The sequence below is a fragment of the Zonotrichia albicollis genome, chromosome 2 (genome assembly GCF_047830755.1).
Source record: "Zonotrichia albicollis isolate bZonAlb1 chromosome 2, bZonAlb1.hap1, whole genome shotgun sequence".
Taxonomy (NCBI): domain Eukaryota; kingdom Metazoa; phylum Chordata; class Aves; order Passeriformes; family Passerellidae; genus Zonotrichia; species Zonotrichia albicollis.
Window position 1 is genome coordinate 96,652,196 of NC_133820.1, and position 26,886 is coordinate 96,679,081.

Consider the following 26,886-nt stretch of genomic DNA (forward strand, 5'->3'; position numbering starts at 1 on the left):
TCTTCCAACCGAACTGATTCTGTGATCAATCAGTAATCACTGATCCCGGGTGATTATGGGGATGTCTCGGGAGAGAGGGGTCATTTCCGTGACCGGGGGGTGCCAAAGTGTGCCGCACGTCCCGCTCCCGCCAGGCCCCTCACGCCCCCGGCTGCCCACGCACCGGGAAGCGCCGAGCTCCCGCCCCTCGGCCACGCGCATGCGCGGCGCAGGAAGCCTCGCGAGAGGAGGGCGGGAGGCGGTGGCAGTAGCTCGGTGCCCGCCGCGGGGCCGCCCCGGTGTCCGTGCCCCGCCGCCCCTGCCCCGCCGCCCCTGCCCCGCCGCCGGCCATGGCGGCGCCGCCCGCCTCGCCCGGCCCCCGCGGCCGCTTCGAGCAGGAGCAGGACCGCGCCGTCCGCGCCCTGGTGCGCTGCGTGACCAGCCTGCCCGAGGAGGAACTGGGCGGAGAGCGCTTCCAGGCGGCGCTCAATTTCGCCTGGTCCAACTTCAGGTCAGTGGGAGCGTGGAGGGTCCCGGTGCCTGCTGCGGGGTGTGGGACGGGCCCGCCCTGAGCCCTGCCTGGGGGAGCGCCGGGCGCCGTGTGCGAGTCTCTGCCGCACGATCAATGACTGCTGCTCCGTCACGGTTGGATCTTCGTGTTTTAGGGGTTTTCTCCCGCTCTGTTAGACGGAGCCTTTCAGCATGTCCATTTAGCCGCCCAGAACTTTGTTGGAGGGAGATAGATACGTTGTGGTTGTGTATAAAGAGCAAGTGAGGAGGACTCTGCCAAACTGAGATAAGCCTTCTGGCTGAGAATGCTGTGCTGCTTGTGTGAAGGGTTATCGCTCTGCAGGAAAAGAACGTGTTTGGTGTCGTTTGGGCTTGTCAGAAACATGGTCTTTATTAATTTGTAATGCATAGTAGCCCTTTAGACGGCCACCTAAAATGCCCATTCTCAAGTTTGACACACAGTTTTCAGTTATCACAGTTATTGTTCCAGTCTGTTCTGCCCGCTTGGGTTGGACTTGGTGATCCTTGTGGGTCCCTTCCAGCTCAGAATGTTCTGTGAAAGCTGTGAAACTCACACGATGTATTTCTAATTACACCTACTATCGCTAACTGCTCCCCCTTTGAAATTGTATGCAGCTAGTGGCTAATCCATGTAAAATCAATGCTACTTTACATTTTTCATGCTGATTAAATGCTTTTTTGGGGAAGCAGTAGCATTGCATCTGTGAATGCAAACTACTAGTAGGCTCAAATAAAATTATTTTAATATGCAAATCTCACCTTCAGTTTTGGTCAGCTATGTGCTTGTGTAGCTGTGTGCTCTTTTAGATTGGGGAATTGTTGGGGTTTTATTTGGATTTTTTATGTGTCAAGAAAACGGGGTGATGCGAAGTGAGCAAGAAATTTTGACAGGGAGGGTTGGGAAGAGGAAGATTTTCCTCATGCCAGAATTGTTGTCCAAGGAATATGCATGGAACATCAGCCTGAAATTAGTATTACATTTGCAAACAGTGAGACCTTAGGTTGTAGCAGAAATTCTCCTTAATTTCAAGTTTGTGAAACCTGTGATTTGTATTGTTAGATTTGATGATGTTTCTGTGCTGTAGTTCTTGGATCCTCCCGTTTATTTCCATGAGTGCTCAAGTCGTCTTCCATTCATGATGTTCCCAACTTGCATAAAAAAAAAAAGATCCTTTTATTTTTGCATGTATGTTAGTCATTAATTAAAACTTTGAGTAACAGACTAAAGAATTATCACTAATAATTTCCCTGCAGCCTAATTTTTGAGGACAGGTTCTTGGTTTGAATTTTATTGTCTTTTCAGTGTGATATTCTAAATCTTTCAGTTCTTACACTTACCACCATTTTGAATTAATGATTTCCTATGTAAGCTTATGTGCTGTAATAAATTAGATATTTTCTTAAACCTAAATGCCATCTACTTAGTCAGAGCTATATTTTATCATGCTCTTATGCCAAATCCCTATACACAATTAAAATTAGACTAACGTGTGTAGTTAACAAAGTTTTTTTCTTTTCTTTATCATGGGCCTGTCTTCATCCTGCAGTGCTACTTACCAAAAATCCTTGTTAACTGCTTTAGAGTTTCGCTTTCTAGTTCATTACTTTGCCATTGAGGTGATTTCATATTGTCTTTTGAATTTCAGTCTATTTAGCTTAACTGTTGCTCATGGTTGGGATTCAGCAGTTTTCATTTCTGTCACCTGTTGCTGGAAACATTGGTTTGGTTTTGAGGGCATATAGAGTGTCTTGACCTTGTGCTCAGTGTTGTCACATCTTTTTCCCTGTATTTTAATTCTCTGTATCTAAACAACCTATTCATAGCCTACTTTAGTCTCCAAAGTCCGTTTTATTTTTCACAAACTCTTGTTTTGTCCCTGTACATATATATATATACCTTTGTTGGTATATCTCTCTTTATTTTTGATCAAGCTCTCTTTTCACTTAGACACTCTCTTACCCTTTATAAAAAGGAGCTTCTTTTGTGTTTAGAGGCCTTCCCATGTGGGTGTTTGTTTTGCCTGTGCCTGTGATGCAGGTCCCAAATAATTGTGTGCATTTGACATCAATGCCTTTGACAACACAGTTCTTGATCTCCTTGCTCTACTTGACTTAGCAGACAGCATACTTTAATTGCTTAGTTTGCTGGTGCAGTAGTAATTTTCCATTCAGCTTAGAGCGCTGCGAGATGTAACCTGCATTCCATTTTTTCTTCTTTTCAGGCCAATTATATTTAATCTTTCTTGAGCTAAGACATGTCAAAATTGATTTTTTTTAATGCTTAATGATGTTGCTAAACTGTGTTCATTATTAAACTAGTAATGTTGTCTTCATATATGTAAATCAGCTTTATGCTCTTCTTTAGCTTCCTTTTAAACATATTCTAATACAGATTTCTTACACAGATTTCACCGTTTTCTTGATGTGAACAGTCATAAAGTAGAGAGAACAATAGAAGGGTAAGTTTTATGTCTAGATATTGATAATGCATTGGTTATAGATGTGTTTTTAAAAAGCCTTTTTGATACTGTTTGTGTTATTAGAATACATGAAAAATTGGTAATTCATTCTGACCTTGGGAAAGCTGCAAGCTGGAAAAGACTAACAGAAAAATTTCTGAACTTGCCACTCCCAAGTACTGAAGAAACAAAGGTATGTACATTGCAATTTCCTTGTTCTTTTTTTCCATCCCTGTGCATTTACACTGGCAATGGGAGCTTCATTTGTAATGTGTTGGAAATTTCAGGTGACTTAGTGGTGGGCTTTGGAGTTGCTGTTCAGGTCATGGATTTCCAGAAATGAAAATTTATCTTCTCAGGGTTTCAGCACATGGAGTTTCATGACTTAAAGTACACAATCTCATTGCAGAGCAGGAGTTTTAGGGTCAGCACTGTACAAATGCTGAAGCTGGAGTCTAGGTGAATCTGGATTCCAGTCTGTACTAAAACAACAATTAACTGAGCATTTCTTGTTCTTTGACAGTTTTTGTACCTTAAGTAATCCATCTGGGTGTTTTGGTTTTAGGGTTTTCAGTTGGAGTGCTCCTGTTCTGTAGCTTCCATATTGAGACTGGGTGTGTTTCACCATTGATACACTTTGTATCACATCAGTTTAGGATATGGAGTGGATCAATATGGCAAAAATTGTCTCAGTTTTCTTTCCAGTTTGGCATAATGAATTAGATCTTAGAAAGTTTATCCTGTTGGTAGATTTAAGCTTCTGATTTAAGAGGTGATGCTCCATATAATGGTGTTCTTTAATAGAATCATGTGTTCTGAGCTGCAGTCTGATTTTACTTCTCATTGAACTGACATTTGTCTTTCTTTGGATGTTCTAGGTTCCTTTTTATTTGTGGGGAAAACCCAGGAGCCCTTAATAGTTTACACATATTCAGTTACTGTACTATGGTCTCTTGATTTTTGAAAATGTATCTTTAATAGGGCTTGTTTTGAGATTTGAATGAAATTAAAACCAGCCAAACCAACCAGCCAAGCAAGCACTTAATACTTGAATATTCCAAGTATCCTAAGATTTTTTATTTCCTTCTTAAAAATGCAGCTGGGGTGTGGCTGGACATAGATTAATCTCGTATTTGGGAAGTTAAATGGCATTTGGTTTTTAGCAGTGACACATAACTGGGAAGATTGAGTATTTATTGGTTTCTATGACTGGTAAGTGAAACACCAGTTCACACAAGAGATTCTGTCAGTGACCTACTGGTTTTCTTTGACAAAATCCGTAATGTTCAGTAGGAGGATGTTATAATCCTTGTATAGTAGGTGAGTATCATGCTGCTTTATCAGGAATTTGAATAATTTTTTCTAAAATGCAACTAAAACTCATTCCAAAACAGTTTTGTTTGTGTATGAATGTGTGAAAGTGTATAAGGATTTAGACAGCAGAATGTGTAGATGTGAAGTGGTGGCCGAAGATCTTTGTAAAGTTACAATGAGGCCAAAGAAAAATCTTTTTATAATAAGAAATGGTTGTACATTGGTAAACAGATTTTAGGGAATGAACAGTAATACAAATCTCTGGACCATACCAGTTTTGGCACAGCATTCTAACCTGATTGAAGGCCTCTGTTTCACAACTGCAATATTTGAGTTAAAGATTCATCCTTAATGATTTGTGTAGATTTTCAGATCTGAGAAGATAATGTGAACATGATATTAAAATGTAGTGATCTTAGCTAACTTCATTTTAGCCTCTGTCGGCCATATGAAAAGCAAAGCTAAGACTTGCTTTCCTGCAGGCCTGTTACCTGTGTCCTTCCAGTTCATGCACATTTATGTGGCTGTCCATTTATCCCTTAAGTCCATTTATCCTTAAGAAGTCACTTTCACAGTGCTTGCATCTATTCCATATTCTCTGATTATTGGCTCAGTAAGAGGCAGGGTATGCTGTGGCTGCTTTTGAAGGATTTGTGTACTGATTGGCTAATTAATAGGCAGAAGAAAATGGGTAACATTCAATGACAGGTTGCAGATGTTATTTTTGTGATTCAGGACTGGGGAATGGGAGCTAATGGGGAGCATTCCTGCAGATAATAGGCTGACTTTGTTACTAAGCAAAATCTTTTAGAGCGCTTACAGACTTGCTTTTTTTCTAATGTGTTTTAAAGACGGATACACACTATTCCATACTGTCTCTTCTGTTGTGTTTGTCTGATTCACCATCCAACACCACCTATGTGGAAAAACCAAGAGTCAAAGAAGTGGGTAAGTTTGTAAGATGTTTATATGGCTAATGAAAGATAGAATCTGCAATGGAATCTGATAAGAAGGACATTTTTCCTTTCCATTTTATTATCTCCTTCACTTCACCTTGCTTTATTGGTTGTCTTTATAATTTATACATTTTAAATAGCTTGCAAGTCTTTCCTCCCCCTGTTTATGTTGCATCACTTAAGTTTTCGAGCCACTGAAGTACCTTGGGAACTCTCTTTGACTTGTACCACTATCACAAACAAACTTCTCCACCTGTTCAGCAGTGCTTACATGTTCAAAGCCAGACAGTGGATTTCTATCCTGAGTCTCTGTCTTGCACATCAATATTATATCTCTTGAAAAAGTTTTGGTGATGTAAATTCCTACGTTTCCTACATAATCAAGGAAAGGGAGATACATTTGAAGGTTTCCAGAGGGAGATCCCAGCTGCCTGCTTTCTAAAGTAGGACTTTTTCACTCAGTGCCTGAGAATGAGGCTTGTGTTTGAGTGGATACCATCCCCCATTTGTTTACAGTGTTGTATGATAGACTGAAAGAAGACTATTTCAGACTAACCTAAAGAAAATCTTGCATCTTAAGATTCCTTTTTGAATGATCTCTGCACATTCCCTCGGCGGTGTTTTGAATGCACTTTCAGCCCATTCCAGGAATGTGAATATGAAGAAGTTATCTCAAACAACACTAATTACAGTTGAGTAAGCTTCATGTTTAAGATATCATATGTTGTAAGTGTGATTGTTACTTTGAAAGTATTGCACATCACATCATGGGTATGTGGTGTCTTTTTGGAGAGTAAGACAGTTCTTGGTTTATGTTGTTTACAGTTTGGGATCCTTGTGCATATTTAAATTCTACATTTAGAATGTTTCCATTGAGCTGAATGGGACTTCCTAGTCACAATAAGTGGTGTGCTGCATTCTTGCATGTTTTTCCAGGATTGAAGTAGGGTAGGGTAACATAATATAGTTAAATGTGCTGATGGCACACTGTGTTGCATATTTTGAGTGTATAAGCAATAAAGTTGAGAATTAGTAAGGGATATACATGGTTAAAATGTCACAATTTATGTCATATTGAAAGTGTATAACCTTGTTAATGGAACAGTGGTGTAACCTTAACTGAAAGGGAATGTCTTTTGTTTTAGCTATAGACTGTCAAGATAATTTTAACTTCAGAAGTGTTTCTAGAGGAAAAGAAAGAGTTATGTGGTACTTACTATTTTTATATTTATATTTTTCTTAGAAAAGGAAGAAGAATTTGATTGGGCAAAGTATTTGATGGAAGGAGAAGAAATTTACTTTGACCTCGGCGTAGATACACCAGTAAGTAATTTCTTAAGGTAAAACCCCAACTGTATAAACTGGTTTGAAGTGTGTTAGAGACCTGATTGAGTTGTCCTAGTTTGTGTGCTTTGCATGTTGATTCTTGCAGAATTCCCCAGTACTCTGCTCAATACAATGAAGTAAGACAGACCCAAGCAGAATAACAGTAATCCAAATACTTTTGTTTTTCACAATGTTTTGACTTAGTCCTGCAATAAAACTGTCTGCTTCTGCTGACCCGTGCTTCCACCTAATCAGAGCTTGCTGCAGTTCTGTGATCTTTTCCAGATCTCTCATTTGCTGCTTATTAATGTTGTGTATAACTTAAATCATTCTCTGTTAGACAGTTATGTTAGTCCTAGTGTCCTGAATTTACTTGATAGTGTAAAAAAGAATAGTTAATGTTTGGCTTGAATAGGAGCTGAATATAGATGTGTCTGCTATTTGTACTGAAGTGTCCTGGGCTGTGTTGTACCTCATAGGATTTGTCTGGAGAAAGTGAAGAGGAAGAGGACACTCAGCCCTTGAGCAGGGAGGACTCAGGTATTCAAGTAGACAGGACGCCTTTAGAAGACCAAGATCCAAATAAGAAGACAGTACCTAATGCTTCCTGGAAAGGTTAGAATAAGCTGTAATTTTTCTGATATACATACTAAAATTTAGCAAGGCAATACACCTTTTTTTTTTTTTTAATATACTTTATTGAGGTATTGTGTTACAGATCCATAATTGTAATATAAGATGCATGTTACTGTTCATTAGTAATTTTTTTACAGTAAAGAAACAACATGGAAAGTTTGATGTGGTTTCTGTTACTGCCAATGGAGAAGAATTCTGTTCATTCCTGTGGAAATTTACATGAATATTCCAATATGGAAATGAAAACTTAGAGTTAGTGTAGCATGTTGTATGGATAGAATGGATTTACATTACAGTACATAAATTTACATTACAATACATAAATTTACATTCTATTGTATGGGTAGAATGTAAATTTTTCAGTATCAGAAAGCTGAAACAAAATTTATTTTCCAACAGAAATAGTTGGCTCATTTGCAGGTATTAAATGTTTTTGAAAAAAACCAGGTTTATTTAGTTAAAACACTAGTGGCTTTTTTTTTAATACCTTCAGGGAGTATTAAATGTAGCTGTATTCTTTTTCATTAAATATTGTGGGGTACAGTTTACTTGGCACATGACAACTGCATAGTATATATTACATGAGCTGTAGCTATCTAACTGGGATTAGGCAAAGTTCTGTTGGCAATTTTAGAAAATTTCCTGTTCACATTTTAGAAAAAACTGTTTTAGGTAATGTACTAAATGTCTAATAAAAAGGAGTGTAGTGATAAAGTTGATGACATCTGGCAGTTTATTTTTTAAGTCAGCCTGTTTTTGTATATAGCATTTGAGAATTGCCTGAGACAGAAGCATTTTTTGAGAAAAAATTGGAAACCATGTAAATCTTCAAGCTTAAAGAATCATATATCCTAAGATGGAAGGAGCCCTCAAGGATCATCAAAGTCCAGCTCCTGGTCCTGCACAGGGTCACCCCCAAGAGTCACACCATGTGCCTAAGAGTGTTGTCCAAACATCTCTTGAGCTCTGTCAGGCTGGTGCTGTCACCACTTCCCTGGGGAGCCTGTCCCAGTGTGCAACTGCCCTCTAGGTGAAGAGCCTTTTCCTAATATCCTAAACATCCTTTGACACAGCTTCAGACCATCACCTCAGGGCCTATCACTGGTCACCAGAGAGAAGAGATCAGTGTCTGTTCCTGCACTTTCCCTTCCCTGAGGAAGCAGTGGGCCATGGTGAGGTCTCCCCTCAGTGTCCTCTTCTCCAGGCTGAACAGACCAGTTGACCACAGCTGCTCCTCATGTGGCTTCCCCTCTAGGGCTGTCACTGTCTTTGTAGCCCTCCTTTGGACACTCTCTTGTAGCTCTTTCTTATATTGTGGCACCCAAAACAGCTCACAGTACCCAGGTGAGGCCTTACCAGCACTGAGCAGAGCTTATTTTGTAGGACTTTTGCAACATTTGAGAAATGTGGCATTTCTATGTCAATTAGTTTGTGCACAGTGGTATTAAATTCCCAGTGCAAGTAAAGTGTAAATGGTAATTCATTTGAAAAGATCTGTGATTCTGCAGCTGAGTAAATAGGCTTATTAATAACTTTTTCCTGTGTTTTGTAAGCATTTCCTGCTCAAATAAAAGCACCTTGCTGCCTGTGCTGTGTTTTCTCAGTCGCTGAGCCTGATGCCCGCAGCTGGCTGGAGCAGCACGTGGTGCCTCAGTACTGGACAGGAAGGGCTCCTCGCTTTTCACATAGTTTGCACTTGCATTCCAACCTGGCTGCAGTCTGGTAAGAACACAATATCACTTACATGTTCCTTCCTGGCATACAATGCTAAATACTGACTTTTTAAAGACTCTTAAAGATACTATGGCTATGACAATGCACTTAAGAACAGAACTAAAGGGGTGCAAATTAATAAGATGAATAAATTAGCTACTTTTTCTATTAATAGATTCTTATCATTTTATTTAGTTTTTATTAAGTTTCTCATGTCAGAGAGGGGTGTTTCATTTTTCCAAGATGTGAATTTTGTTTGGCTTGACCTTTATGAAAGTCTCTGAGGACCTAATATAGGTGGGTTGTAAGTGGTCCTGGAAGTGAGGAGTCCCCTAATGTTTACATTTTTAAAACGTTTTTTGTGCCTCCCTTACAAAGTTAAACATAATTTTTGTGTGGGGAAGGAACTTAAAATAGTATTTTACCATAATCTGCCATGGTCTTGGAAAGAAAATGAGAATTAAAAATAAAGGGGAGTCTAATTCTTTCCTGTCCCAAATTTTGATGTGTCACTATTGAAGGTCATTAGCTTTGCCCTTGGTTTTCTTAATTTAATGAATTTTTTAATGAAGGAGTTATTTTAGTATAAGGTGGTTGTCTAGCCAGCTATGAACCACAATTTGCAATGAATATTAGAAAATGGGTAACATCAATAAAGCAACACTGCTTCTGCTGCAGTGTTGTTAGGAGATGTATGTTTTACATATCTGTATGGTATATAACTAGTATTACTTGATTTGAACTTTGTGATTTTGAGTGTGATTGCATAACTTTTTCCACTGATGATACTGATGAGTAACAAGACTGAAAATGTAAATAATCATTCTAAATTCTAATATACTTGGCAAAAATATGAAAAGGTACTGAGGAAGGTTTACAAAGAATTGCATAAGGCAGGATTATAAGGGAAAATTCTTAGGTGGCTATGAAAGTTTCCACTTCTTAAGTAAATTTGTGAGTTAAAGAGAGAATTTTCTTTTATGGGTTAGAGAAACTGGTATTTTACTTTTTAGCTTAGTATTTTTTCTAGAAAGTAAGGATAAGACTTCACAGCATTGAATGAGAAATAAATGAATAGAAATAACTGAATAATTAAAAAAAAAAAAAAAAAAACAACAAACCAAACCTACAATGTCCCTCCCCCTCCTGCCCCTACATATACACATATTGTATATAATGGATATACAATACTTCAGGCATTTGCTACTTAATTTCTTGTCTTTGTAAGATGAGATTATATTTGGGTGTTTTCCACAGTATCTTGCTTAGCAATATGAAAATAAACTGTGCTTTTTAAAATACTTAAAATGTCCCTATGCACATTGAATCTGTTTAGATGTGAGCAGAAGAAAACTAAGCCTAAAGATTGTTGCTTTATTCTTACTTTCAGGTGATTCAGCTTTTATTTCAGCCATTAAATTGTTTTACTTTCCTGTTTTTTAAGGGACCACCATCTGTACACCAGTGATCCTTTGTACGTGCCAGAAGAGAGGACGCTGGTCACAGAAACTCAGGTTATACGAGAAACTCTTTGGTAAGTGCAGCATCACAAAGCTTGCATTTTAACTTTTAGTGTTTCTCTCAAGGAGATCAGAGGGCTATCTTTGAAGATGTCTGAAGAGGGAATTATTACTGAGCTTTTAATTTACAGTTTCTGACAGTAAAGATGCTGCTTGTGTTGTTAACCATTCACATTTGAGGCACTGGAGCAGGTTGTCCAGAGAAGTTGTGGATGTCCCATCCCTGGCAGGTTGTGTGCAGCTCTGAGCAACCTGGTCTGGTGAGAGGGGGTCACTTCATGGCCTAAAGGCTGGAACTAGTTGATCTTTAAGATCCTTTCCATTCTGTGATTCATGAAGAAGAAGGTAGCTTGCTACTTGTTTTTGGCATTGATTATTAAAAGTCTAATTGTTAAAAAGAACCTATTTGTTCTTATCTTGTCCCTGTAGATTTATAAAACAGTGTCCAGTTTTAGAAAGCAGACTGAGTCATCCTATAGCTGGAAATCATCTCAACTGGAAAGAAACTTTAGGAAATATTTACTTCATGCCAGTGTTTAATTGTTTTTGTTCTGGCAACTACTTACAGTACCAATAGCATCATACTTGATCTGAGGTCTCCTGTTACTCAAAGAAAATAAACTTTTAGGCAAGGGAGAGCTAGTTCTTTTATTAATTACATATAAGTCCATTAAGGGAGAAAATTACTACTCTTTTTGTTTCTTTTCAAGGCTACTTTCAGGAGTGAAAAAGCTTTTTATATTTCAGCTGAACGATGGAAAAGTGACTGTGCGGAATGATATTATTGTAACTCATTTAACCCATGTAAGTTGTTTCTGGATCTCAGAGGAATATGTCATTAGAAAGTTGTAATTTGTGGGAATAGGAAATTAAAGTGCTTGTGGAAATTTCTACAGTTTTTCTGCATATTTCTACAATTGTGTTTCATCTAAATTGGAGCATCTGGCTTAATAAAACTGAATGGGCTTTTCCTGTATCTGAGAATGTGATGAAGCAATAGCAATTGCAGAATTTTATAATATTTTAATTTGTAAAAATAATATTGTAATTCAATTTATGAAATACAGTTTTTGTTAGATGATTCTAAAAGGTTGGTTTGTTTTTTTTTTTTTTTAGAATTGCCTGAGATCTGTATTGGAGCAGATAGCAGCATATGGTCAAGTTGTATTTAGACTACAGAAGTTTATTGATGAAGTGATGGGACACAGCCCAGAAAGCATAATGCATGGAACAGTTTCCACTCCAAAGAAGACTACTGAAGCCCCATTCAGAACCTACCAAGCTTTTATGTGGGCTTTGTATAAATATTTCATTAGCTTTAAAGAAGAACTTACTGAAATTGAAAAATGTATAATCAACAAAGGTACAGTGCAAGGGAAGTTTTACATGAGGGAGATACACAAATTATTAATACTGACAAAATTTGTGTTTTTGTTGGATGTTTTTTTATGCATCTTTGGTTTTTTTTTTTTTTTATTTCCAGATAAAACAATCACACTTTCTATAGTAATAGATAAGTTGTCTCCCAGACTGGCCCAGCTGAAGGTGCTTCACAAGGTGTTCAGCACTGGAGTAGCAGAAGTGCCACCTGACACTAGAAATGTTGTACGAGCATCTCATCTGCTTAACACCCTCTACAAAGCTATTCTGGAATATGACAGTGTTGGAGAGGCATCTGAGCAAACGGTGGGGGAAAAAGAATTCCTTCCTTAATAGAACAACACACCAGAAATAACTACATTAGTTACTAGATTTAGTAACCAATGCATTATTGTTTTTTGGCGTGAATTCACTCAACCTGGATGCAAGTGGGTTTATGGGAGTGTTTTCTCTCCACAAGAGCAGTGTTTACTGAGGACCAAGGGGAAGGACTCTGGAAAATCAGGGGCCAGGAAGCTGTTTTGAAAGAGGAAACTTTGGAATAGCTTTCACTCCTATTTCTACAACTGCATAATTCAGTTGATGCTGAAATGTGGGGGTTTGGTTTTTTTTACAGTAACTTGATTATACTATTGAAAATATAGTTGATGTCATTTTAGCCTTCTGTTTTTCTGATTTCTGATGTTATGAAACCACATAGTGTTTTATGACTATCCCTTGCTGGGATGTTAGGGTGAAAAGATATGGGTTGGATTTGTGATTACAACAGTAACAAGGGGAACCATGAATAATATAGGCTTCCATTAAAAAAAAAAAAAGCTGCAATTTTTATTTTAATGTTTTATCTTTAAAATCCTTTGGTGTAGTTGTGTATATATGTTACAAACTGATTACACAATTAAGAGATTACGCTTTGCCATGTTGCTTTCAATGTTTGGTATAAAAACAGTCAGCCAGTTTTTTTCTTTTTTCCTTTGAATTCAGGTATCCCTTTTGTTTTCTCTCTGGGTTGAAACTGTGAGGCCATACTTACAGACAGTGGATGAGTGGATAGTCCATGGTAATTTGTTTGATCCTGCAAAGGAATTTATTATTCAGAGGTAGGGATGCTTGATACCAGACACACATAATGCTGTCCAGTAAACCTGTTGTAGAACCTAGGGTAAAGGGTAACAGTAAAAGCAGGTTTTCACATTTGTAATTTTGCTTAAGAAATAATTTCTTAATCATACTTAATCATAACTTGTCTCAAACTTCCCATTAGGGAAATTACATAGATAGGGATCTCTACCACATATTGTTGTAGAGTAGACATCCATTATTTTGGGTGTTTTCCATCTATAGTGAATAGTGAGCAGGCTGACTCGGAATGTATTGACTTTTTTAAAAAGCAATTTATCATTTTTCAAACCAAAGACATTTGCAAAAATTACAAAGTTTACTTTTAATTCTTCTATTAATCTTAAGTTGTTATGAATTAAATGCTATTTGGAATTAAAATACTCTGCTTCTGGTTTGTGGTAAAGTTAATATGGTGTCTTAAATTACATGTTCATATCCTAAACATTACTTGAGCTGTTAATTTTTGTTCTGTTGCTATGCTACATTTTGTTGGTCCCTTTTTTTGACAGCTTGGAGTGGAAAGTGAATATAGAAATTAAAGTTCTGGCTTGTAATACAAATCCATTTTTTCCTATCTGCCAAACTTAATTGAACCCGTGTCTGTTAACACATGTTGAGGTGAGCATGAAGTAAGACAGCAGCAGCTCTAGCAGTACTATTGTAATATTCCCTAGTAGCAGAGATCCTTAGCATCCTTATTATGTCCTCTTTTTCTGGTTCTATAATTGTGTTTTCAGTGCTACCAACAAAGCTGATCTTAACTTACATTTATGCTTAATTTTAATTATCTAATTCAGGTTTTTCCATCTGACTTTAAAGACCAAACTGAGTATCTGATGTAAACAACAAAAGAATCCAAAGTGAACTACAAATTGAGTTTCACAAACTCTAGAATTTTTCAGCTTTCCTAGCAGTAGTTACTTCAGTTTGAGGTTTTAAATAAGTCAGCAAGTCAGTCCCTCATCATTTTGACACTAAGGATGCATGCCACTGTGAATAGCTAACATCCTGGACAAATTTAATTATAATTGCTCTACTTGACTTGCTGTTGGGGTTTATTTGTTTGTGCAGTTGTTTTATCTCCCGTGAGCTAGTTGTTTATCCTTTTCCTAGATAGTTTGCAAATAGGGATAAGCTGATTTTATACTGTTTTGAAAATGCTTCGTGACTGTTCTAAGAGAAAGGCAAAGCACAGAAAAAAGAGGATACATATCCTCTAGTAGTGAAGTTTCCTTTTGGAAAGGAAAATACTCAAGAGCTTTTTTATTTCTTTGCAGAAACAAAAACGTTCCAGTTAATCACAGAGATTTTTGGTATGCTACCTACACGTTATATAGTGTGTCAGAAAAGACAGAGAATGAAGAGAAGATGAGTGATAATGCCAGTGCCAGTTCTGGCAGTGATCAGGCCCCTTCAAGCAGACAACACACAATGGTTTCTTTTCTAAAACCTGTGCTAAAGCAAATTATCATGGCTGGAAAATCCATGCAGCTGTTGAAGAACCTTCAATGCAAAGATGGCTCTCCACAGCAGGCTGCATCAAGAGGTGAGATGTCAGTTTGCACACCATTGTGCCTTAGGCTGTCTAACAGTATGGGTGTATTTTTGGGAATGGGCTTTCCCTGGCTTTAGAGGAATATAATACTCTGTGGAATGCCAATATTGTGGTGGGTAACTTCAGGTCTGATGGAAAACACTCTTCCAATGCAAAACAAGTGATAAGAGCAAAGTGAATAAAGTTGAGAATTCCATGTTCTTTTTATTGCTTTAAATTTTTCTCAAACTTCTTTTTTTTTTTTTGTTATGAGACAAAATCAGCTTGTATGTTCTAATAGTAAAATTGGTGGGTTTTAATAAATAATTGTTTTCCATTATTCAGTGGTTGAGTAATCTAATGTAGCATGTAAATTTTTTTTTTAAAGCTTACTCATAAGTAGATGAAAGATGTTTGGATGTCTAGGATAATCATCTTGAGTGATTGTAAAACATAATACAGCATTATAGCTAATGTTGGGTTTGGGGTTTTTTTGCCTTTTTTTAAGGAAACAAAATTTTTTTAATTTTGCTGCTTCTTCATGTTTAAAAGTAGAGGTAGTTAAATTATTTTGGAGACTCACTTCAGTACATACTGAAAGATTGTCAGGTGCTAAAAATTAATTGCCTTTGCACCTGAAGTAGGAAGTTCTTTAACAATCTCAAAAATATTTCGTATTTCAGATACTTATTCTGCAGTGCATTTGAACATATGTCTGATGTTAGGCATTGCACTAGTAGTGTAATTTTAAATATGTATTTGAGGGTATTTTGTTTTCTGAATAGTGGTCTAAATGTAGCATTTTAAAAGTTAGCTTGTGAATGTTGGACTGTGGAGTTCTTTCAGTGGAGATGATGTTTTGTGCAATGTGCTGCCCAATTCAGATGCTGAAAGGAAGAGTTTATATACGCTGTTCCTGGAATTGGTGCAGTCTCGCTTGCGGCACGGGGAGGAGTCTGTCCCAGACATTATTACAGAGCAGCAGGCCACAAAGCAGAGCCTGATTAAGATGCAGTCCATAGCAGAAAGACACTTGGAACTGGATGATGTCCATGACCCACTGCTGGCTATTAATTTTGCCAGGTAAATGAATGATCCTCCTGTGTTGTTGAGAGCAATGTTCAGCCTGGTGACATTTGGTAGATCGCATTTTCATTGCTGCTGCTACTGAAACAAGCAAGTTCAAAATAAAGGCAAGCCCCAACAATCAGTGACAGAAGCTAAATAGACACTCTGCTTATGCATGGTTAAAGAAAAACAATTAAAACAAAAGAATAATGTGTTACCTGCAGTTGGCAGCATAGAAAATTGGAGTAGTCTTTATGAGAGCAGGCTTTTAGCAAGTAAGTGGCTTAATAGTGAATGCCATTGTAAAATCTGAACTTTTCAATGAGTTTCCTTGGTTTTTGTACATGATGTGTTTGATTTGCACCAAGTATATTCTTAGTAGAATGCAGCTTCAGTTTTGCCGTGCTTAAATCATTTAACTGTAAAAGCCTTCCAAAATTCATGTCACTTGCATAAATAATACTTCATTCTTCATAGTAAGGGAAGTCCTATAGAGAGCATAAATGTGTTGGAAATTAGCAGGAAGGATAAACTCTGAGAATCTTATGTGATTACAAATAAGAAAATAGCTTTTTATGTTTTTACTAAATCGTAATGGTGTATTTACATGTTTTGAAACTGACAGTAAAAAAGGAGGAACTTGTTTTAAAGAAATTATAGATAGGACTTGGTTTCCCTTTTATATTGGGACTATTCTGGTTGTCAGAACTGCTACATTAATTCAATATCTAGCTCATTTAGTCTATCCAGGCAATAGCTGCTATGAGCTGGACTTCCTCTTAGAGTGGTTACAACTGGCAACTAGCTTTTTAAAGAATATTACAATAATTTGATGCTTTCTTTGTAAAAACAATTAAACTTGCCAAATGTGTAACACAGACACTTTCTTCCCATCGTATAATAGTATAGATAATATGTTTTTCAGGAGTGTGCCTTAAGCAGTTATGTGATTGTAGAATGCTGTCCTCTGTGATACTCTCATGTCTGGTGATACACAAACAGTGTGATGGAGCACTTTATAGGCTGGATACATGCTCTGCTTATAATCAACTTTTATTACCCTTGCAAAGGACCCAATTGATTAAAATCCTTGAAAGTATGACATTGTTTTATACCTTGTATGAATAATGAGCCTTCTTCCCTAAGTATCTTGTTTTATTTTGAAGATTGTATTTGGAGCAGAGTGACTTTCATGAGAAGTTCACTGGTGGGGATGTCTGTGTGGATAGATCCTCAGAATCTGTGACCTGCCAGACTTTTGAACTGACACTGAGGTCTTGTCTTTATCCTCACATAGACAAGCAGTACTTGGAATGCTGTGGTAATTTGATGCAAACTTTAAAGAAGGATTATAGGTAAGAAAGTAAATTTCTTTTTCCTTAACTTTGTTTTTTTTTTATTACCAGTAGTATGTCATCCCTAAAAGAAGCAGTTCTATGTTGTGTTTCTACTCCAGTTTGATGAACAGCTATAAAGTCATTAAGGAGAAGAGGTATAATATCTGACATGATAGACTCTTGGGCAAAAACTTGGTCTAGGTTGAATCAACAGCAGAGCTGTCATTTCTCATCAGTGGGTGTTTGGTGGGGATATTATTTCCAACAGTATTTCTTAGTAGGGTTGTCATTTTAAATTAATTTCACAGAGAGGGACAGGATTTCCAAACTCTGCTATTTCTGAGAATTACCTAGCCTATAAGATAGCTTCCAGTGAAGTTAATGGAGCTGTTAAAGCTTACAGGGAAAAATGCTTTGTTAAACAAATGATTCACTGTAGACTTTGTTATGTTTGTATTCAATACTGAGTTTTTGCTGTGAAGAGTTTTTAAGATTTTTTTTTTCTGTAACAGTTTTGTTTTGCATTCACTTGTATGATGAGACTCAGGAAATGTTATATGTTTCTCCTGTTCAGGCTTGTAGAATATTTGCAGGCAATGAGAAATTTTTTCCTACTTGAAGCTGGAGATACCATGTATGACTTCTATACATCTATTTTTGACAAAATTAGAGAAAAGGAAACTTGGCAGAATGTTGCTTTCTTAAATGTTCGCCTGCAAGAAGCAGTTGGACAACGATATCCTGAGGACAGTGCAAGGTAAAGCCCAAAATATGCTTTAGTTATGTTTCTTTCACACTTAGCTGTATTAATGTACTTAGCTTGCACAGCACAATACTAATTATTCTGTACTCATTAAAACAATGTTTTTAATGAAGTTTTGAGCTGTTCTCTTTTCTACCCAAGTCCTCCAGATTAAATCAGACAGTTAATGGTTAGCAGTGAGAAATAGAAATTAGTGAAACTAGCTACTCATCTCAAGCAGATTCTCACCAATTACATCATCTGTTTCCTTGCATAGGTTGTCAATATCGTTTGAAAGTGTTGATACAGCAAAGAAGAAACTCCCTGTCCACACCTTAGATGGTTTGACATTGAGTTACAAGGTAGGGTTAAAATGGCTGCAGTTCTTACAGATACAGATTTGAAATGTTGTATGAAACCGACTTACATTTTCTATCTTTATTATCCTCTCCTCTTCCTAGGTTCCTTGGCCTGTAGATATAGTTATAAGCTTAGAGTGCCAAAAAATATACAATCAAGTTTTTCTGCTCTTGCTGCAAATAAAGTGGGCCAAGTATAGTCTAGATGTTCTTCGGTTTGATGGTAAGATACTTCATCAATGAAAGTTTCTGTGTATTAAGATATTCTGTTTTGTGGTCTAAGGATATGATTAGTCTTCTGCTTTCTGCAGTAAGGAGTGTAAACTAGTTAGTATTTTGATTCATTCTATAAAATAATAATCTCTTTTAGTGTCACAAACTACATGTATTAAGTTGGATGTGTTTTTCACTTCTTTCCAGCCTCAGAGATGGCTCCATTCATGCATCCCCTTTGCCTCTTTGATTCTAGTCTAGTTAGTTATATTGGAAACTTGCTACTTCATTCTACAGACTTTGCTGTTGAAAGAAAGTCTGTCTACCACACCCTAATGTTTATGTATAGTCCTTTTTATGCATAATACCTTGTAGACAATGTATGAAAACAAGATGAAAAAAATACTCTATTTGAGGTTGAAAAGCAGTAAACTGTTGGGGGATTATAGAAAGATTTTTTAGTATTTCCTTCACCAAGTTAATGTTTTAATCTTCCTGTCCCATGTAAAGTGGATACAGACTTCATGTCTTAGAAATATAAATTAGGAAGTTGATGGGTTCATGTATATTTCGAAGATCAGCTATGTAATGATCTTCCTAAAAGGATATGGTTCTTTACTGTTTAAACTTTATGGGTGTGACTTTTTGTTTAGGTCTTTTCCCAAAAAGCACAACATTCTTGTCCTTTTTTTTTTTTAAAGAATTAGTCTCTGCTGCAGAAAACTCACAGGTGAAGGAAGGAACTTCATTAGAACAAGGAACACTTCCTGTATTTGGACCACAAAAAGAAAGTATAAGACAACAAATACATCGCATGTTCCTCTTAAGAGTGAAACTTATGCATTTTGTCAACAGTCTGCACAACTACATCATGACTAGGGTTTGTCTTATATCACAATTTCATTTATCTTAGAAACTTGTAAGTGGAGATGAAGTATTCCTTTTCCTTTAAAACCTAAAAAACCCTCTCAAACAAAAAGCAAAATGTAAATATAATGTCCTTTCTGCACATGTTTCAGTTTCAACTTGGCCATTTTAAATGAGTAATTCTAAAAATGCTATAGAAGTTCTACATGCATGTGATTGATCTTTGGGTGTTACTGATTCTTTTGCCTGTTGCTTCCAGTTCTAGATGACTTAAGCACAGTAATGTAAGATGAAGTTTCTGTAAGCTGTAACTTAAGAGCTCTTAGGCTTATAAAAGTATTATAACACATATTTTAGTTGGAGGGATTCTTCTCAAAAATCTCTAGTACACAGTGTATACATGACTTTCCAAATTCAAAGGCAATGCCTCTAGATACATATCTGCTCTGTTATTGCCTTTTTTGCTTTAATAAAACTAGTATATGCTCCAGTCAGCCTCTCTCAGGATAGTCATTGTGTCCCTGTGTAGTGACAATATATCTGTTTCTGTGAAGAATGTTGCTGTGTAGTTCTGAGAAGAACTTGAAATTTTTGCTATTGATGGTAATTTGGAGGCTAATCCTAAAATTTGAGAGGGAAGAGCAAATGAATCATGCAATTTCAGACTCCTTAAAAATATATTGGAAGAGAGTCACAATCACTTGTGTACAGCATTGAATTTAATAATTTTGGTCTTCTTTTTAAGATTCTCCACAGTACAGGCTTGGAGTTTCAGCATCAGGTGGAAGAAGCCAAAGACTTAGATCAATTGATAAAGATTCATTACAGATATCTATCTACAATTCATGATCGCTGCTTACTGAGAGAAAAGGTGAGTGAAAAATTAGTATGTTTGATGTATTGAGTTATGAAAAATTAGTATGTTTGATGTATTGAGTTATCAGGACAAGAAAGTACTTGTGTACTAATTATGCAGTCTGTTTTGCAGCATATATACACTAAGCAATATATAGGTACACTCAAGGAAGTAGCTTTTCACACAGATCAAGTTTTCCTTGCTATTCTCAGCTCACTTCTATCAAGGAAAAAGGATAAAATTGAATTGTTTATATTGGGGACTACATAACTTGTTTGTTTCTAGAAGATGGGAGTTTTTGGACTAACCAAGGCTTGTTAATGTTATGGGGATTATACATACTGGTATGGCAGGAAATGGAGGTACCTGGATAGTTTTGTCACCTTTTATCCCACATACTGTGTGTGCAAAGTCCACATCCAAGTAGTCAGCTGGAAAATGAATTGGGGAACAAATAAAAACATCTTCACTTCAGAAGAATCACATTGTACTTTGGAGATTGTTTTACAGGTTAGATTAAATGGCACGTGAAGCCTTTGTATTGCAGTGTAATAATGAAAATTATTATGCTTAACAATGAATATCTGACTTACTCCTTGTGTTTTAATTATTTTAGGTGAGCTTTGTGAAGGAAGCTATCATGAAAGTGTTAAATTTAGTACTGATGTTTGCAGACCGTTGGCAAGCTGGTTTAGGGGCTTGGAAGTAAGTACACAAGTAAAATTCTCCATGGTCATAATTTTGGAGCTCTGAGTATGATTTTGTGACCAGAACTGCACCTCCAGGTGAGGCTGCACCAATGCTGCATACAGTGGGGCAGTCACCTCCTTTGTCCATCTGGCTGTGCTGTGTTTGATGCACCTCAGGATCAGGTTTGCCCTCCTGTCTGCCTGGGCATCCTCCCTGCTCACTCTTGTTGAGTTCTTATTGGCCAGCACCCTCAGATCCCTCTCTGCAGCCAGTTCTTTCCCCTTTTCTACTTCTGTTTGTGCAGCCTGCTGCTTGAAGGATGGATGATGCTGGGCAAGTCTCCAAGGCTTTGTCAGACACTCAGAAGTTGATGTATGGTCCTGAAGCCAGCTGGTGTGGACTGGCTTACTTCATATTTTTCAGGACTTATTTTCTTTGGCACAGATGCTACCTAAAACTTAGATCCCACTCTCTTGTGACATTAGGAAGTTGCTATTTTTGGTGTGTTTTTCTCATTCAGAGTGTCAGAAATAATTTGTGAATGCTGTTGATAAAGACTGAAACTCAAAGCATGTGATTGCATGCTCTTGTCATGAAAATCATGGCAGGAAAAAGTCATAACTGTTGTCATCTGTATCTTCTTGGGAGAGGGGAAAAAGGAAAGGGAGTGACTGTTGTGAGCTGTGTCTTCTCCCTGGACTGCTGAGTGTTGGCTGACAGAGTCCAAAGTGGAATTCAAGAGACTGCTGGATGGTAAAGCAGTGTGGGTGTCCCTGTTTCACTGACTGTGTAGGTCCCCAGTGACCTCCGAAGCAGTAAGGACCAGGAAAGGCTCTCTTGCTTACAAACCTATGTAGGAATGATAGGTGTCAGTAGAATCACACAGTTCCTCCAAATCACTGCAGAGATTTCTAAAATGATGATGAAATTATTAATGCCCCTTTGATGGTGCTCAGATGCTCCTGTCAAAATTGCCTTTGTTTTTTAGAAGTAGCATGTGCAGGCATAACTGAAGTATTGTAACTTCAAGCCAGAATTCTGTGTAAAGAGTACTTTTGTCATTTACTGTGAAATTTGGTCATATTTTGAAGATAACATAGAGGTTGGTCTGTTAAGCATTCTCTGTTAAACTGTTTTTTAGGATGGAATCCATAGAGAAGATGGAATCTGATTTTAAAAATTGTCACATGTTTTTTGTAACTGTTCTCAACAAGGCTGTCTGTCGAGGCTCTTTTCCCCATTGTAAGTACTTGAGGCTTTTCCATACCTGAGCTTACACAAATTTGCAAGGAATGTGTTTATGTTTTAATCTGTTCTAATGTTTGTTGGCACATTTTAAATAATTTCATTTTGTGAATCATGCACAGAGGGACACCAAGACTTAATCTCTTACTAAGTTAAAGTCATTATTTTTTTAGAGTATTTGTGCCAAGCTTTTCCATGACAGCTATCTTCAGTTTATCTGTTTACTTGATGAGGGGAAGGTGTGCAGCCAAGCAAGTGACAAGCAGTTTTCTAAACTAATGAAACTAAGTTCTGGGGGCATAGAAGAGCATTCTTTTTGTTGCTATTGGGAATGACAGCTGTGTTATGTCTTGAGCAGATAGGATTTTAGCATTATGGTGCCTCAGCTGCAACTGCACTGGGCTCTTGGCTCTGCCCATCTGTTGTAAGTTATTTCCTTGGCAGTAGAAACAGCAGAGGATGACATATCTATGCTTCTACTTACAACCTGGTATGAGCTTAAATTTTTCATCAGTGCCAGTTTGAGTTAGGGGGGCAGCTGCTCAGTGAGGTTGTGGGGCATCAGGGTTAGCTGGGGTGCAGATGGGTGTTCTCATGGGTTTCTGCACCACCTGTGGATGTGCCATGAGGACATGATTTAGTGCTGGACTGGGCAGTCTTAGGTTAATGTTTGGACTTGATTATTTTAAAGGCATTTCCCAACCTAAAACCTGTGTTTAAAACAGGCAATATTTGCCATCACTGCTACTCACATCTACCAGAGCTTGTCTGCAGAACCATCCTTGAGCATGGCTTGGTGTATATAAACCTCTACAACACTTTTATGTCCAACAGTATTGCAAACAAAGGAGCTAATAATTTCTTACCAGTTTGTTACGATGTGAAATAACTAATGGGTAGCTGATGATGAGTGTGGTGAAATATTATCTAAGCTGTCAGAGACTTACGAAATGTCTTACTCTCCTGAAGTCCTGAAGTATTACAATTTAAACCGGTATCCTCTTAAAGGACAGAATTGAATATTGCAATAAATGTTTGCAGAGTGCTGCAAATGCAAATATTAACTATGTTTTTATGGTTTGTTTCACAGTGGAATCTTTAGCTTTGTCACTGATGGCTGGCATGGAACAAAGTTAACACCCACTTTCACTGAATTAAGGAAGAGCTGATAGCAGGATTTATTGAAATTCCTGTGTTAAAGAACTGTAAGCATTTTGCACTCCAGTTTAAAATGTATATAGCTAAATGTTGCTGATGTTTTGAAGCTGTGTAAAATATTTTAAAATGTAAATACTGTACAGGTATTTAAGTCTGTTGGTTGTGGCAGTGTTTGTATAGGCTTCAACATCAAAAAATGTGTATAGTGTAAAATTTATTCCATGTAAACAATCTTACTTGAAAATACATTAAATATTTTTCACGCTGAAAAAAGGAATGTTTTTTCTTTAATTATGAGTAATTTATGGTTTACTTTTTCCATTAATTTTTCAGCTGTGAATAGGTCACAGGGCAGTGTGGAGTGGTGTGACTCAAATCTTGGTGTTTAGAAGGTTGGTTGAGTTAATTTTTGGCCTTTTTTTCCTTTGCAAAAAGGCTGAGAAGCATTCATTGTCTTTGCTTAGTGGTTCTTAAGAAATCTTTAATAAGACTGTTACAAGAAGGTGATGTAAAAAAAATACAAGATTAATTTATCAAAATGGATTATAGCAGAACATAAAATACCAGTATTTTTTATGTTAAATGTTCAAATGCTTGTTAATTTTAGTGGTAACTGGTCACTTTAAGTAGGGTTAAGATGAAAGTGTGTAATGTATTAGTTGTAATGATTGGATTGTTGAGATGTTCAAATTTGGACAGATGTGACTTGACCTTTATCCTTCTGAGCCTCTTGCAAGCAAACATTTACATCTAATAGCTGATCTCCTGTAAAGCAGTAGGTTGTGATACAGAAGTGTACATTTCTGGACAAGTAAATGTGGAATTTGTTTTGCACGAAATGACTTGCCCTGTCTCCTCCCTTTTAAAGTTTCTCTGGAACTGTGGCATCAGTACACCTGCATTAAAAAGAAAATCAATCATAGCTATTTACCTAATGATTTTTTGAATAAATAAAATATTTGATAATTAGAATTTCACTGTTGTGTGTGTTTCTGCTGAAATTCAGTCAGTAGCTTAAAGTTTGAGAGATGTTTCTTTAGGGTAAATGAAGTATGTCATTACTGGGACTATGTGGCTTATTATAATACTATTTTTTCAGCTGTAAACTAATAATTACTTTATATGAAAGTAGAATGCTTGTGTTTGAACAGGAGATCTCAAGGTTCTTCCAAGTTATAGCTATGAAATGTTTTGACGAAAAGAAATTTGGTTTTTTTCAAGTATACCACTGAGGAAGTTTCTGCTGCTCTGTAACATGTCTTCTGTTTGACTGAGTGGAGGTTTTGCTCTAGAGAACAGTATGTTTGTGTTGTCCTTTGCTACCTCATGACACACTTTTCCAAGTGGATGTTTTTGTGGTAGCTGGACACCTATTAACAAAAGTAATTTGTACTTCTAGTTTACCATGACTCGTTCTCAATTAAGATTCCAGATTATTTATTTATTACTAGCAGAGACAATGCATTGCTTAGTAACTTTCTTACTCAGAGTAAAATTGAGGAGCATACTGAGAGTTTTAAAAGACATGCTTGGAATTTCAGCACTTCTGTGCACTGATTCATTACTTTTTGAGTATGTCTTGTACTCTGTGCTTTTGAACTATCTAATGTGGTTGCTTTATTTCTGCTTCCTATACAGAGATTACCTTCAATGAAATTCCTACTTTCCATAGCCTTACCTTGGATTATATTAGCTAGATGTGGGAGGAAAAAAATCCTTCAATCCTTCATGTGGTTGAAACAACAATTCCTAGTAAATCCCTTGGCCCATTTTACTTACTTTATGTGAATGACCCTGTGTAAGTGAAAGATTTTGCTGTTTCACCCAACTTCTTGCTTAGGCATTAATGTTGCATTCTGCAGAGAGACTTCTGTGCACTTTGTAGACAGGTGATGTTTATTCAGCCAGCTTCCAAGTTTGCTCATCTCTCATCACAAAAACAGAGTGGTAAGTCTGGCTCTGGAAACGTTTACTGATTCTAGTTGTGGACATCCTCAGTGCTTAACTTTTTGTGTGTCAGTACTACTTGGCTGACAAATTCCCTTCAATGAGTCAATCTTATGGCATTCCTTTTTCTTCAGAGCCACAGGAAAAAAAGCAGGTCCTGTCTTTTAGTGTGCATGCCCTTTGATGCCACCAGGATCTTTCCATCAGTCCCCTGGCAGTTGTTAAAATGTTTAAATGTTAAAATGTAAAGTTTTTTGGAGAAAAAATTGGTTTTATGTGAGATATGGGGTATCTTAACTATATATTTACTCAGATTTCCTTGTAACATTTTCTGTTTTCTTTACAGAACCGTTGTTTCTTGGATTCTGTCCTGAATGCATTCCTTCTGGATGTTTTGTTACCTTGTTTTCACATTCCTGTTTTGTCAGTTATTTCTAAATGTATTTGAATCTTAACTTTTGGATACTTTTCCTCTTTGTTAGAGGAGACACAACATTTGAATATGCTTTACTTTCTCTTCTAGAATTTCAAGTAAGCAATTTTGGAGACGTTAGGAAAGGTATAATCTATTCCATGTGTGTATAGATTCAAAAGACTTCTGTCATAGCCTATTGTTTTGTGAATTGCCAAGTTTAGCTAAAGCGAAGCATAAAACACTCAGCAAAGAATGTAGAAACAGAATTTTCTAAGCTTCTAAGGGGGTATAAAATTCATTGGAAAGAGCACACTCTATTATTGGATGCTGTTACAATTTCATTTCTACCTTTATTTGTTCTCCTTAACTTCTGGATGCAGTTTTAACAAAGTTGCAGCATAGAAGCCCTTATTTGACTTGTTACTTTTCTTTATTCTCCTTTGTTTTTTCCTGTGGGCTTCTGTTATCTCTAGGCCACATTTTAGAACTGATTTAGTAAATTCTCCAGTACCTTCTTTGCTCTTTAGTTTTAATAAGCCCTAATCAACCTCTAGGTGCTTGAGGACCTTTGGTTGTGTCAAACTCTTGATTATAAAAAAAGTTAGCAACCAGTCATTGATTGGATGGTTTCCATGGGAGCATGGATTAAAGATAGCAGTACTACATTACAGGCTGATTAAAAATAAAGAAAAAATTCCTCTGGCATGCTTTTTAATCTTACTAACTAAAGATTTGCAAGTTTTTCAGCTTTCCTCTTGTCTGAGGGCTTAGAGAGCAAATGAAGTTCCCAGGGATGGAGGGGCAGGGCTGGGGTGAAGAGTGAGTGGGCTGAATTGCCTAACATGCATGCCCTGATTTCTGCACTGATGTCCTACATGAGCAAAGTGAATGTGACTTGTAATGGAATCAAGAAAGATTTTAATGTGTGTTAATGTCTGTCAGGGACATTGGGTAGGCTCTGGTGTGGTTTGGCAGCACAATGTGCAGCAGGCTTGGGAGGCAGCCTGAGGGGACACAGGCCCATTGTACACACATATTGAGTTAAATCCCTATAAGTTTACAATAAAACCTTGGTCTAGTGTTTCAGAGATCTGGAAAGCAGAAGTAGAGACCCCTGCTTGCTCAGATCCATTTCAGATGGTGTCAGCTCAGCTCCAGAAGGGAAATGGGAGAGCTGCAGGTGTCATCGTGTGCTAATGAGTATTCATGAACATGCAGCAGACCTGCTGTTGTCAGCTGTGCTCTTGGCAGGACATGGGCACTTGGGGGTAGGAATCTGGCTTTTCCTGGGATTAAAGGTAGGTATGAGTGGCATTTGTGTAAGGCCTTGTGAAGTGGAGGACTCCTAATAGGAGTTAGGTGTTCAGGTAGCTGGTGTAGGCTTCTTGCTGTGAGTCAGATTCTCACTTTGCTCATTCAGACCTCTGAGATGCTGCTTTATGCTTGATCTCTTCTGCTTAAGCTCTCCCGAGTGCTGTGTCCTCTTCATAAATGCCTATCTCCTGAGAGCTGAAATAAT

The 26,886-nt window shown here is 37.3% G+C and overlaps 1 protein-coding gene across 2 annotated transcripts; it reads left to right on the plus strand.

Annotated features, from left to right (window-relative positions):
• The first annotated feature begins 218 nt into the window (after positions 1-218).
• On the plus strand, positions 219-24,230 carry TUBGCP5 (tubulin gamma complex component 5). 2 transcript variants are annotated; one of them, XM_074535739.1, is made up of 24 exons: positions 219-490; positions 2,916-2,969; positions 3,054-3,162; positions 5,135-5,231; positions 5,820-5,930; positions 6,483-6,562; positions 7,045-7,180; positions 8,806-8,923; positions 10,359-10,448; positions 11,145-11,238; positions 11,551-11,797; positions 11,918-12,120; positions 12,799-12,914; positions 14,214-14,482; positions 15,355-15,553; positions 16,705-16,893; positions 17,450-17,632; positions 17,895-17,979; positions 18,079-18,199; positions 18,891-19,069; positions 19,802-19,927; positions 20,529-20,617; positions 21,744-21,844; positions 22,938-24,230. In XM_074535739.1, exons 1-24 carry the CDS (start codon positions 330-332, stop codon positions 22,982-22,984), a joined length of 3,204 nt encoding a protein of 1,067 aa, XP_074391840.1. In that variant the 5' UTR covers positions 219-329; the 3' UTR covers positions 22,985-24,230. The 2 variants fall into 2 exon arrangements, with proteins under 2 accessions (XP_074391840.1, XP_074391841.1); XM_074535740.1 differs by lacking the exon at positions 5,820-5,930.
• Positions 24,231-26,886: the final 2,656 nt, after the last annotated feature.